The sequence below is a fragment of the Daphnia pulex genome, chromosome 3, assembly GCF_021134715.1.
Source record: "Daphnia pulex isolate KAP4 chromosome 3, ASM2113471v1".
NCBI classification, from domain to species: domain Eukaryota; kingdom Metazoa; phylum Arthropoda; class Branchiopoda; order Diplostraca; family Daphniidae; genus Daphnia; species Daphnia pulex.
This window is the reverse complement of record NC_060019.1, coordinates 3,065,706-3,079,225: the sequence shown is the minus strand read 5'-3', so window position 1 is coordinate 3,079,225 and position 13,520 is coordinate 3,065,706. Positions and strand designations below refer to the sequence as shown.

Genomic DNA, 13,520 nt, shown 5'->3' with positions numbered 1-13,520 from the left:
GAAATGTAATGTCACTCGTTTGTAGCAGTTGTCGGCGTTTTAAGTTTTTTGTGTTTTTGGTTCTAATTTTTTTTTTTATTATTTTTTCAGACACACAAAAGTGGCCGTGGTAGTATACTGGATAAAAATGTTCTGCTCGACTGCGAGGCTTTCATTGTGAAAGAAACGGTGTTTCGTCATCCATGTGACTCTCTCAGGTTGGCTCACGCCCGACGAAATTCGAATGGTACATTGTCTAAGGTATAGCTTTGACGAGGAAATAGCCATAGCAGCTTAACGCACTGCACACATTTTTTTATGGCATTCGTTTGGAATCAGCTGATGTATGTCTCATTTACACATGTATTTGTTCAGACATCATACAGGGTTATTGTCGAATATGCGAAAGCAGTAGGGGTTTGCTGTGCAGCCCCTGTCTGACCTGTCTCGACTGCAAAATTGCGTTTCCTGGTCTACCCCTAACGTGTCCTCGGCTGGAGATTGGATTTCATGACCGTTTCCCATTTGCATTGAATTGTAAATTACCAGAGGGATCGCTCTGCGATCCCGAAAGGTAATTTGAATTATAGTAGAAATAACGGATCGAGACCCTAAGGGTGTAGACGATATATTTAGCTCTTTAAAGCTTTTTTTCCTCGCTACATACAACGCCCCTTTTTCCTCAGACTTTTTCCAAGGTTATTCAAGAACATAAGATAACGGGCGAAATACAACAAATGGAGCGAGGGAGCTCAAACAAAAGAAATATTGCAGTTTGCGAGAAATACAAACAGTAGAGACAAAAAATTTCGGACACAACATAAGATTATGATAGCTGCTATTTGGCAAAAAAAAACGGCATTCCGGAAAAAAGGCTCCAAACACGAATATAACAAATATTTGCAAGAAAACAATGCTGCTTGGCAAAGGAATCAAAAGACGGGGCTGGCATTCCGACAAAGAGGTTCCGAACACGGACTATGCTGATGGTATCTTCGTTCCCATGGCGCCACTCGCGGATGGTGGTGGAACCACAGGTACATGGGAGGTATTAGAGGCCAGAGTATGGTATGGATGGCATGGATGATGGTATGGCGCCGAGAGCTTTCATTATTCCGGAACATTGCTCATTCCTCGTCTAAATACATCAATGAAATAAATAGTAACAAACGGAATTACGGGCGGGTTGGGTGGGATTGAGTCTCAATCCGTTATTTCTACTATAATTCAAATTACCTGTTTCAAATTCGCTGAGCGATCCCTCTGGTAATTTACAATTATACAACGAAAGTAACTACTTTCGACCCTAAGGGTGACTTCAAAGTAGTTACAATTTATAAACATTTAAAAAACCTGATTGTTAGGTTGAAAAAACCGCCGGGACAATTGAAGGAGCAACTGTGCGCTTGTAGAATTTACTGAAAGTGGATTCTGATCTCCAGTGTCCAGCTTTCAATATCTCATCGATAGGGACGCTGGACGCTGATGCCTTCGAGGCTGCTGCCCCCCTTGTCAAGTGGGCTTTGAATACTGATGTGTCCACTCCCGATAATTTTAGAGATAGACGAATCCATCTACTCATAGTGTTGGACGTTACACCTCCATGAGGTGCAATGAACGATATAAATAGCTGATTAATGTTTGAGTTTTCCCTGAGTGGTGTCGTACGATTGACATAAGCCTTAAGAGCCTGAACTGGACAGCAATTCGGGTCAGATAAGGAGGGAATTGTGATGGTTTGTAAGGGCCCACCGTGTTGAGCTTTTCTTTGTTTCAGAAGATTGAAATTAACATCGCTTTCTGAAAATTGAATAGAATGAAAATTGATAGCGACAAGTTCCGAAACGCGGAGAAGTGGCGCCAAGGCAAGCAATACCGTCGTTTTTTTTGTTAATAAGGGAAGGGATATATGATCATTACTACCGAGTGTAGCCATGAACTGGATGACGACGGATGGGTCCCAAGAGCATTTGTACTTAGGTTTGGGGGGATTCAAATTGTAACATCCATTGAGGAGATTTTTAACGAGTGGGTGAATCCCAATTGGGTGACCGTCTATGGGAGGTAGAGTCTTTGATAACATAGACCTATGGACATTAAGCGAACTATAAGATCTTCCCTCCCGGTACAACCCCGCTATAAAATCTAAGGCCGACGCTATAGGGACCGACAGGGGATTCTCTTTCCGTCGAGAACACCAATAAACCCAATTTCTCCACGCCGATTCATATGTCGAGTGTGTTGAGGCACGGTTTCCGGCCAAAAGTAGGCTGACCAAAGATTCCGAAAATCCCTCCCTTCGGAAATCTTGCCGGATAACTTCCACGCGGCTAACTGGAGGGAGCCGGTTTGAAGCAGTGGATGGGCTACGCCTGTCGCTGATACCAGCAGATTGTGAGATGAGTGGAGGAGAAGCGGCACATCGCATGCCAACTCCAGGAGAATCGGGAACCACGGTTGAGCTGGCCAGACTGTCCAAATGAGAACCAAATTAGCCTTTTCTCTCCTGAGCTTTTCTAGGCATTTAGGTATTAAGGAGAAGAGGGGAAATGCATAGCCGGAATGATTGGACCAATTCAATGAGAAGGCGTTAACCGCGCTGGCGCCCGGTTGTGGACGCCAAGATACAAAAGACGGAAGCTGCGCGTTCCATTGAGAACTGAAAAGGTCAATGTCAGACGGCCAAACGCAACTCAAATTCCTGAAGACCGAGCGATCCAATAACCAATCGCTGGAATCGCACTCAGAACGTGACTCTCTATCGGCTTCCACATTCATTACTCCGGGAAGGTGGACAGCTTCTATTGAGATATTTCGCATCTCACAGAATTCGGTTAATTTCTTAGCTGTGGTCGTCAATTCGCTTGACCTGGTTCCCCCTCCCTTGTTTATGTAACACACGGCCGTTGAGTTGTCAAGGTATATTCGAATGGAAAGGCCCTGCGCTACGCATTTAACATTCAGGTCGCCTCCCACCCTCTTTGACTCTGTAATATAGAAGTTTTGCATACTTCTGTAATGGGATTGTGCGAAGGGAATTGTTGGAATAGCCCATGTAAAGTTCCCGAGAATAGACGCAGCCTTGCGTAATGAAACCTCACCGTCGGCTAATGCTTTTTTACACATGTCCATCACATCTTGCACCTTGGCCGCGGGTAATGAAAAGGACAGTCTTTCTGAATCTACAATCATCCCTAGATATTCGATACATTTTGAGGGAATGGTGGTGGACTAGTCCCAATTGATAAGGAAACCTAAAGATTCTAAAATGCCTAGAGTGGTTTTTAAATCGGCGCGCAACCCCTCCTCAGTCTCATTCATAATCAGGAAATCGTCAAGGTAGAGTACTAGTCTGATCCCTGTTTTCCTCAAAAAGGCAACGACAACTTTCAAAAGCTTTGTAAAGATTCTAGGGGCTGGGGCAAGACCAAAGGCCATGCATTTAAACTGAAAAACACGCCCTCTTCATTAAAATTGTAGATATCTTTGGTGGGAGTTATGAACAGGCACGGTCAAATACGCGTCTTTGAGATCTAATTTTATAAACCAGTCCCCTTTTCTAACTAAAAAACGGACAGTTTATAAATTTTCCATCTTAAAGTGCTCATAAACAATAAATTTGTTGATCGGTTTAAGATTGACGATGTTAAGATGCAAAAACCTTGGATCCAAGGTTAAGGACCTGGATTAAGTTTTTCGGAATAATTCAAGGTCGTCTACAGGAACAATTCAAGGTTTTCACGATGAACAATTCAAGGTCATCGGAAAGAAAAGTTTTAAATAACAAAACTATTATCGATACTGCATTGTGATGTTATCAAGATAATGATATAACAATATATGCAATATTAATATTTGAATTCATAAACATATTCTGATAGAATAGTAGACAGTAACATCTAACATGCTATATTCATTGATTCAATTGTTTGTAGTACTATTGCATAAGGTTTAATTAAAAAACGATAAAAAATGAATTTACTCAAAGACATTGTATTTTCCCAGTTCCAACTTAAAACATTGCTAACTAATTGGATACTTTGAAAAGTTTTGACACGAAATTTCTAATGGTGATTGAAGATATTGCGCTCCTAAGTTCTTTAGGAATATTTACAACTTCTTCCAAAAAAACAAAAAACCATGTGCCACAGAGGCGGATATGAGCAATTAAACACAAAATAAGCCCCAAAAACATATCCCATGGCCTCTGACACGCAACCAACTCCAAGTTTGACTGCATGCTCATCTAATTTAAGGTAGAATTGGTCCACTCCAAGTATAATCAGTCCTGGTTGTTTCATCCCGCGGGATGCATCGGCTACAATGGCAGAATTCAAATTTGTGTCCTCCTTTAAACAAAATTAGAAATAATTATTTAAGAGACATGGACAACTAAGCTGAAATGAAACCAACCGGAAAAAATTGAATATGTTGCAACTCCAGTTCTTCCCGTTGAGGGCCTTCCTGACGTTTCGATTATTTTTCTCAAGTCGTCAAATAAGCCCTATAAATATGAAAGGAACAGCCAATGAAATACAAATCAGAAAATACCGAATGACATTAATCGTTAATCATAAATGTTGTATAACCTTCTCCTTGGCTCCATCCGACGGAGAATTTTCGACACTTGGTGTTGGATGCGGCTCTGTTATATCACATTTTTTTTTTACCAAGAAAGAAGGTTCCTCAGTGTTACTCACATAGACACTGAAAGAGAGTTCGTCTTCAACTTCAAATCCATCAGCCGTCTCCAAAATCAACAGAACTTTATCGACGAGACACTTCGACGAAGCTATCGATAGAATTCAACAATATTACTGGCAGTAAATAAATTTAAGAATGTGTTACATACCTTGCTGATCAAGCATATGTCATCCATAGATGAACACTCGCACAAACTCTTTTTACCAGTCATCAAATAAGAAACACGACACAAGACCATTTTTGAAATGTGGAAAACTATAAGAATGAAGCTCAACTGTGTGTGACAAGATTTTACTGGAATGAAATTCGGGGGAAATTCAATGTAGACAAAGGGGTTTTTTCAAGGACTTGGAGCTATACTGCCGACGGGTAGGGGAAGATAATTTTTACAAATAAGGTAGGGAAATATATGTAGTGCAAACATTTGACAGCTTCGCGATGCATACCTTTGAAATAACGAATTTGAACATCTTGCTTTCAAGCGATTTTCAAACGCTGTAGCAATATGAGGGTTGTTTTCGGGTTTATTTCTTTGTTAACATTTGACTTTGCCTCTTTTGATTACAAAGGTTTACTGACGGCAGCGGGTATATAGAAATAATGGAATATAGCATAAGGAAAAGAAAGAAAGATAAAGAAAGATAAGAAGAAAGAAGAAAAGAAAGAGACGCCCTTCATTTTTTTAAATTTTTCGTGGTGGGATTGCGCAGGGTGGGAAGAGTGGGAAGAGATTGCGCCAACATAGACAAAGTGTTTCGTCCATCCCATATAAAAACGCTCCTTTAGTGTGAAATATATGTTCACACTTCATCAAATGTGAAATAAAACTTCACTTGCAATTTTTACGAAGACTTATATTCAAAAATTGTGAAAAATTTGTACACGATTTCATGAAATATATTTTCGATTTCGTGACGAAAATATATGTTCATAGTCCAGTGTGAACATTTTTCTAAGAGAGTAGCCAATGATCAGCGAACGAGCTCAATCTGGCACCGACTTTGATGTCTATTGAAGATGTTACATTTATAAATGGGCGAGATAACTCATACCTTCTTGGGTTGGGATTCCCGCGTCCACGACCGCCTCTGGGATCGCCACCTCCTCTCCGTCCTCTCGGTTTACCACCACGATCAATATGTGGCACGCCGTAGTGAGTATGGCGTGTTGGTGGAGGTATCTGTTGGTCACGTCTGGTCGACCGAAATGGATTCTTTCGGTCTGTGGCAGCCACCGCCTTGTCTCTTCTAGCTATCGTCTCGTCTTGATTTGCCTCGGTCAGCATCTTTTCAAGTAAACGGCCGGTGAAAAGGAGTTCGCGGGCCTCCTTACCGGTTGCAAAGCAGTTGTCATCTTTCAGCAGATAATCAACTCTGGAGTCCGTGAAGTGTACGACGGACTCACGGCGTTTCTTGGAGATAAGGGCGAACGCACGGCCCCACTGCTGCAGGGCCGTCTGGATTGAGCGACGCAAACTACTTGCCGTGGCTTCTTCCAACGTTGCGAGCCGTGAATAAAGGTCGATCAACGGGGGACCGATGTCCATAATTTTGAGCTGGGTTCGAACTAACGCTTCCTCCCTAGCACTGACCGATTTAAGAACGCCTTTATCCTCGGACCGACGGCTCATCCATGCGTCTAGCTTGGGAGGCATAAGAGAAAAGTCCGTAACCTCATACGCTAACGGAAATTATTTAGAATTTAACTTCGACTGCTCAGTTGAAACGCCAACCGATAAAAGTGACGCTATTTCCTCGCAGATCGCTTTGGGTACTGGACGGGACGTTGGTGGGGACGGGACGTTAACGACGGCAACCACTTCTATTTCTTGTCTGGGTTCCACACTCTGGCCTGCGTTAGATGGGCCTGCTGTTGCCTGAGCCCCTTCCAAGACGGTCGGTACACCGCTTGCCACCGCTATTTTTCTAACGGGTAACGATAGCTCCTCAGTGGCAAAACGGACGCTACTCTGTGGCCGCCAAGGGCGACCATGATCAATCTCTCCCTCTTCGTCTTCGTATTCTGCCCCGTCGTCATCTCTTGGCATATCTTCATAAAATTCATCTTCTGGCACGAATTCACTATGAGTCGGGTAAGACCGGGGATCCTGCTCGCACTCGAAATAAGCGCCGTACGTTCTGGCGTGATCACGAACGTAAGGATCTTGAACTGGTGGCTGGCCCCACGCGTCGCCCTCGTTAAAATACTGGAGATACGGATTTTCGTTACGTGGGTAGGCGGTTTCGAATGCGCGTCTCAAGGGCGATCTTTCACGATAGATGGGACGGTCAAATCTCTCTCTTTCGTCTGGGACGTAACGATTTGGGTAAAAAAACACACGGGAATTATTCCAACTTTCTGCTTCACGAATAAGCCCATTTGTTAACCTGTCGACGCGAACGTATTCGACACGTGGATTCCTCGAGGCGCGAGGGAAATTTTGCGACGACATCCCCGTATAAGAGCTAGAAAAAGTCTGGGGTAAAAGGGGCGTTGTATGTAGCGAGGAAAAAGAGCTTTAAAGAGCTAAATATATCGTCTACACCCTTAGGGTCGAAAGTAGTTACTTTCGTTGTATAATAGAATTTTCTTTTTTATTGTTCTACCAGTTTCCTGTTGACGTGTAATCTCACCAACGCATGGTAGTCCCTCCTTTTCTTGACTAAAAATTGGGCAGTCATAGCTCCCGCCACACTTGATTCTCCCTGCTATTTGTGTTACATTCTTCATTTTTGACAACGATATAGTTCCTATTTCAGTGATCCTTGAGGATGCACATAGTAGAACGGAGCAGGGTTCTATGACAATTCGTAAAGAATTTTCACTTTTAACTTGAATTGCGTGGCTTTTAGCCCAATTTCCAGTACCCATCCACGCTTGTGGAAATCTATAATTGAAATCGAATAAGCAAACTTTGAATTAACTTGGGTATTGACTAGTTTTTTAATTGATCGACCAGCAAAGGGGAAAGCAAGGCATGTCGCGAATCGACAGCTTATATTTCTCCTCCCACCGTCTTTCCTTCCGTCTTTTTTTTTAATCATGTGTTTTGGGTTAACTCATTTAAACTATTTAGCTAGTCGCTCATTGTTGTTTTTCTGGCTCATGATATCCCTAAGTTTTACTGTATGAGCTATTCATTTATTAAAAGAAATTGAATTTTTAAAAAACATTCACAAGAAGTATTTAATATTTTCGATTCAACAATTGATTTCAACAATTTTACCTATTGGGATTTGATAAGGGATTTCTGCTGTTCTTGTATCAATTTCGTTTTGATCTCGGATTTCTGGCGGAGCTTTTGCAACGTGGAAATTCTTTGATGACATGAGCGAGGATTTTGATTCTCAGTTTTAATCAACAGGTCGATGTAATCTGACGTAGAAAGTAAATAAGGTCGCAAGGCAATTTCGTTTAGACGCCGAATATGTTGATAAGTGGCTTTCGTAAGCTCCAACAGTTGTTTCTCATGCTCGTCAATCTCTTTCTTGATGTTTTCCAGCAGCTGCTCATTCGTTAGTGTCTCATCTGCCGCTCCTTGGTACTGTTTCCGGATGGCGTCCGATGAACGCTTGACTTTCTCTTTGACCATTTCGTACCTGTACTTTTGATTGAAGTGAACATTCCAGGGGCATTTGCAAATCATGCATGTACCACTGGAATCCATGACAGAGCAAAGTTGCTTCTTTTCGTCGCTGGCCTGCCGACAAGGGAAGTGACAAGTTGTTCGACACGTTTGGCAGTTGGTTGTAAATTGGCCTGTCCCGCTAATGTCCGTCGCCTTTGGAACGAGAAACTCGACTTCAAATTCAAAATCTTTGTTGGCTTCCATTTGATCTTGATTTTCTTTTAGAGCATCTTTAATTTTTTCGAGTTCGTCGACTTGTGTCAACTTGATTTCAGTTTTCGTTCGAAGGCCTTCAACAAGAAGATCGAGTCGCTTTCGCTCCTCGAGAACTTCACGGGTCAGTGTCAAAGACTTTGTCTCCATTTGACCCAAATCATTAAAGAATTTCTTGAAACCCCTAACGGCTATATTGAAGTAGGTTTGGTTTAGTCTATTTCTGTCACGGTCACTCTTGTTGGTCTCGAAGAAAACGGAATTATTTAATTTGTGATAAAGTATCGCTCCAGTTGCTGGATCAATAGGACACGGAATATTTTCTATTTTAATGGCTTCCAGGACGGGTGGTTCTGCGTTGTCAGAAAATGTCACCATCAGACGGATATTGTCATTGATGTCTTGGCCAAAAATAGACAAGATGGAATCGAAAATATATTTTTCTGTGGACGTCAACCGAGAAAGTGATGAGCGGACAACTAAGCAGACGGCCTCTAATTGCTGAATCCCATGCTTACACTTGAAATAGGATTCAATTTGTCGCATAATCTTGTTGTCTTGCTCCAGTCCCTGCGTGTCGCCAAATCCCGGCGTGTCCACGACTGTCAGAGAATAGCCCAACCGGGACCCTTTCATTTCGTACAGGTCGTAGGTGGTCACCAGCTCCGTCTGGCTGTGCGCTTGCGATTTCGTGTCCGGCTCATCGATCAATTTGAAGCGGAAGTCATCGTTCCATTCGATGCCCAGCATGTAATTGACCAGTGCGTTGATCAGAGTACTCTTTCCTGACCCAGTGGCTCCCACCATCAGAATTGTCCTTTTCCTGTGATTGCCGGCAAATGATAGAACACTTTTTTCACCAAATATGTAACGACCGACACCTTGCGTCTTGGCATCGTTAACTTTCTTGAGTGGTAAATTGTAGGTATCAATCGAAGAGCTCCCGGAACTCTTTTGACTAACGCGACGGACGATATGCACCGCTCGTTCTGCGACTCGCAATGTCCTCGCTTGCAAAATCGGGTGAGAAGGAGAACTGAAGAATTTCGAATGGAATGAGTCCGTGTAGGCGACTTTAACATGAATGCAATAGAGCCTATCAGCAATGAGAGGTTCAAGTTTAATTAAATTGTCCGATGTTAACCGTCGTATTAGGGTGGATTCCCGATTACCATTTTCCCAGCAGTCAATCAAGAAACCAGTCATGTTAAATAATTTTTCATTTTCTTCTTCTCGTACAAATCCGTTTAAATCGTAAAATTGGTCAAAATCTTCCTCTTCTTCTGGAATCTCATTGTCCCAGGCGATGGTGATACTTGTGTCGGTCACGGAAATACACTGGAGATCTGTTGGCCGCTGGTAAACCGGATCGATTGTTATCTCAGAGCTGATTGGGCCAAATGGACTTTTACCTCCCTGCGTTAGTGTAGCAACCCGGAACAAGTAACTCTCATCCGACTGCAGGCAATCCATTGTGATTTCATTTGAAGAATGTTGAATAGATTTCCAGCACTCATCAGATTTATTGACGTTTCGGTACTGTAACAGGAAGCTCTTATCTTTCGTTTCTTCGGCCGTCCAGCTTAGTTTTATTACACCTCGCCGATTCTTATTTACCGTGACTTCCCCGGGAGTTTTGGGGATGGAAAAACTCATGGACAGAATTTCTCCTGAACCACACTCGTACAATCGGATGACAGGTAATCCGTCACCGGAAACTGGCCGTTCGTCATAAAAGACGAAATAATGGACATCGGTGGTGTCACTGTTATGACATGTTATCCAGTCTGAAAACATTTGACTTAAAGAGAAAATCCGTCGTCGGTTTACAGCAATTGAATCGAGCATTGTTTCACATTGAACCCAAGGAATCCCAAATCCAGGTGGATGTGATTTAGTAGATAATTTGACGTAATCGATTACTTTTTGGATTAAAATGTCTGACTGTCCCTTAAGACTTGGTAAATGGAGAACAACTGCAAACTGATTCCGCCCTTTACTTTTAATGTTTCTTTCCAGTTGATCAGCTGACGATGAGACGCACACACCAGGCAGCTTGGCCAACATCTCGAAAGTCTTCATTTGATGGTTTTGATATTTTAGCCAATCTTCAACATTTTTTGGAACGAAAGGCGATTTTCTTTCGGCAATTTCAACCATTTTTATCATTTTTGTTTCCTTCTTGTCTTCACCTCTTCGGATGGAAAGGGTCATTTCATGCCATTCCTTATTTAAAGCCGATGTAAAGGTACTGAAACATTGACTATAAACTTGTGCGTTTTTGAAAACGTTTGCTGGGATCCATTGGTAGCACTTCAATTTATTTAGCTCTGTCGTTAATGCGTCAATTTCTAAACGAAAACATTTCAAACGGTTCCACATTTTCTGGCAAAGAATTACAACTTCATGGGTTATGCCGACTTCATTTTCTCTAGACTTGCCCGTCTGATTTTCCGGAAATTTAATGATACCTGCCTCGTTCGGCAGTAGCTTGTGAAGTGGGTAAAGCAATACTTTTAAAGGGACATCCCGGTCTTCGTGCATCACATGCAGCATCTTTCTGCAAGCTTCGTACTGTTCGGCAACGGGCTTCAATGTCCGGTTTGTTCCACCTTTGATGTGTGTATAAAGAGTGCAATTCAAATCAGGTGGGAAAAGTGGACGGCCGTCGTCGTCTTCCTCTTTACATTCTTCTTCCAACTCTTGTAGACTTTGGTCATCCGAGAGGCCTTTGCGAAAGAAGTTGGCGTAATTGTTCATTCTTTCGTCGTCGATCGCCTCAATATTTAAATTTTGGTTTTGTTGGCGAGAGAAAATGCAAAAAGATTCTTGACCGTAAATGAGGCCCACGACGACATGAGTGGCCTTGGACTCGATCAGTTTTTTAGGCCGGCAGATAATGTCTTGCCCAATTGGGTCGACCTGGACTTTCTTACTGGAGCGGTAGCAATGAATCACCATTTCGGAATCACGTAGATTATCAGTTACTCTATCGGCCACGTATTGCCAAGCCCCTCCAAAAGATGTCGCGGGCAAAACACCGGCCATTAAACTCATTGCAGAATGGTCGTCCATTCCCAAACGAGTCAACCACGGCTCCTCCTCAACTTTGGCATCTTCATTTCCTCTACAGTTATTGCTTTGCTCATCAGCCTCCACCGGGTGAACTTTAACACTTTCTTTGCTTACCTTATTAACTACTTTGAGTCGAGGCAAATCATCTGGGTCCCATAAGTAGATATCTGCTCGCAGTTGAATATGTACACCCAAAATTAGTTGACAGCCTTTTTAAACATAATTTAAGACTTCAGCTTGCTTACCTGGAACGATGATATCCTCGACGTAATTGTAAAGAGTTCCTATGGTGTATTGGTTTCCCAAAGCTAGTATTTTAGTGCAATTAGATCGGCTCATCGCGTACTGTTTGTGTCTGTCCGACTAAATGCAAGACCAGGCAAGACTGACAACCAAAATGTATAATTGCAAACTTAACGTGATGAACGGTGACGAACAAAGAAGTAGCTCAGTGTTCGACTGCCGGCGAGTCGGTGTTTTAACTGCTGAAAATTAAAAGCGTTTTCAATTGGAGCTCAAGTCTGACTGATGTCGAAACGATGGACCTTAGAATTTTCGAGGAAGTAATGACGTCACTTATTTGTTCGTTAAATTTTGTTTGTTAAGTAAAAAAAGCGACGCATTTTGAGTCGTTCGATCGGATAGCGATAAGAAAACTAAATAGAGGGTCACGCCACCAAAAAACAATACGTTTATTGTTTGACGATTTAAAAAAAAATAACGTTGTTGCACAAGTTCTCCTATCAGTTAAATCTATTATTGCTACATAAGATTACACATGTTTTACCCAATACCCATCCTGTTTCAGTTCAGGTTAAGTAAACCCGTAGAAAAAGTTTAGCTTAGCCGATAGCGCGACTGCCTGGTGCAAACTGGTTCCAAGCTTTAGGCTTGGAACCAGCTTTCACCAAGTATACCCCAATGAAGTATTTGATGGACTTCTTTTTAATGCTGAAACTAAAGCCGCTCCAAGCATGTTATTTTCTGTATTATATTTCCCCTTTTTATTTATGCTTGCGCAAGTCTATTTCAAGGCAATAGTTTTTAACTTTTTAAATTGATTGCTCAGAATGAGGGTATTCCAAGCACAGCAAACATTTCATGTTTGCTGTGCTTGGAATTACCTTGGCGCAAGCATAAATATTAACAAATTAACTGATTATATATTATAGGCTAATTATGAAATAAATATTGCATATATGTTTCATTTGAATTCCTTATATGAATAAAAATATATTTATACTTTATAGTTGCATTTTTTCTTTCAAGATCAACACTGCACAGCAGCAGTAGGATGCTTATTTTAGCCATATTTCAGCACTTTAAGATTACTTAACACGTTAAGCATTTTGGTAAGAATTATAAACAAACTGAAAAGCAAAATGTCATGCTTCTTCGAAGTGTAACATGCTTACAAAAAAATAAGTATGTTTATAAAATGAAATTAAGTATGTTTACAGAACAAGTACTTTTAGCAACACACTTATCATAGATTTAACGTACTTAAAGTTTTAAAAAGTATGTTAATGCTTATAAGTATGTTAAATAAAAAAGAACAAGTCCTTTAAGCAACACAATTATCATAAACTTAACGTATTTACTTTATTTATAAACGTACTCCAATGTTTTCTCTGCTGCAACGAAAAAATGACAGAGTCCATTTCATTAATTATTAATTTAATTAATACATACATTTTGCCTCTATTGATAAGGTCTCTATAGCTGAGTGGTTAGCAAGCTGAATTGCAACTTCAGTGGTTGTTGATTCAATCCTCATCAAAGTCAGAACTTTTTTTCATTAATACGTAAAGTTTGCTTATCACAACATTAAAATAAAAGGCTTGGGGTAACCTTGAATAAACAAGTTTGGTCCAAGCTTAAAAACAGTATTATTAAAAGTTAAAGTTTTTAAGATTGGAAT

At 41.3% G+C, this 13,520-nt stretch overlaps 2 protein-coding genes across 5 annotated transcripts; both read right to left on the bottom strand.

Moving 5' to 3' along the window:
* Positions 1-591: 591 nt before the first annotated feature.
* LOC124190106 lies at positions 592-12,401 on the bottom strand. 3 transcript variants are annotated; one of them, XM_046582672.1, is made up of 4 exons: positions 11,845-12,401; positions 7,910-11,766; positions 5,736-7,570; positions 592-1,117 (listed from the first exon to the last, which is right to left on the bottom strand). In XM_046582672.1, the coding sequence occupies exons 1-2, from the start codon at positions 11,936-11,938 to the stop codon at positions 7,910-7,912; spliced, it is 3,951 nt and encodes a 1,316-aa protein (XP_046438628.1). In that variant the 5' UTR covers positions 11,939-12,401; the 3' UTR covers positions 592-1,117; positions 5,736-7,570. The 3 variants fall into 3 exon arrangements, with proteins under 3 accessions (XP_046438628.1, XP_046438629.1, XP_046438627.1); XM_046582673.1 differs by lacking the exon at positions 5,736-7,570; XM_046582671.1 differs by lacking the exons at positions 592-1,117; positions 5,736-7,570 and having other exon boundaries at positions 7,855-11,766.
* On the bottom strand, positions 3,957-5,368 carry LOC124190107. 2 transcript variants are annotated; one of them, XM_046582674.1, is made up of 4 exons: positions 4,832-4,971; positions 4,569-4,771; positions 4,393-4,483; positions 3,957-4,328 (listed from the first exon to the last, which is right to left on the bottom strand). In XM_046582674.1, exons 1-4 carry the CDS (start codon positions 4,845-4,847, stop codon positions 4,231-4,233), a joined length of 408 nt encoding a protein of 135 aa, XP_046438630.1. In that variant the 5' UTR covers positions 4,848-4,971; the 3' UTR covers positions 3,957-4,230. The 2 variants fall into 2 exon arrangements, with proteins under 2 accessions (XP_046438630.1, XP_046438631.1); XM_046582675.1 differs by having other exon boundaries at positions 3,963-4,328; positions 4,680-4,771; positions 4,832-5,368.
* Positions 12,402-13,520: the final 1,119 nt, after the last annotated feature.

What these genes read in the sequence shown, in the direction of transcription:
- LOC124190106 (XM_046582672.1), bottom strand. Translation starts at nt 11,938, where the DNA reads ATGAGCCGATCTAATTGCACTAAAATACTAGCTTTGGGAAACCAATAC. An exon ending in CGAGGATATCATCGTTCCAG is followed by an intron (nt 11,767 to 11,844) that starts GTAAGCAAGCTG and finishes AACTGCGAGCAG; the next exon opens with ATATCTACTTATGGGACCCA.
- LOC124190107 (XM_046582674.1), bottom strand. An exon ending in CGGATGGAGCCAAGGAGAAG is followed by an intron (nt 4,484 to 4,568) that starts GTTATACAACAT and finishes TCATATTTATAG; the next exon opens with GGCTTATTTGACGACTTGAG. An exon ending in AACATATTCAATTTTTTCCG is followed by an intron (nt 4,329 to 4,392) that starts GTTGGTTTCATT and finishes TTTTGTTTAAAG; the next exon opens with GAGGACACAAATTTGAATTC.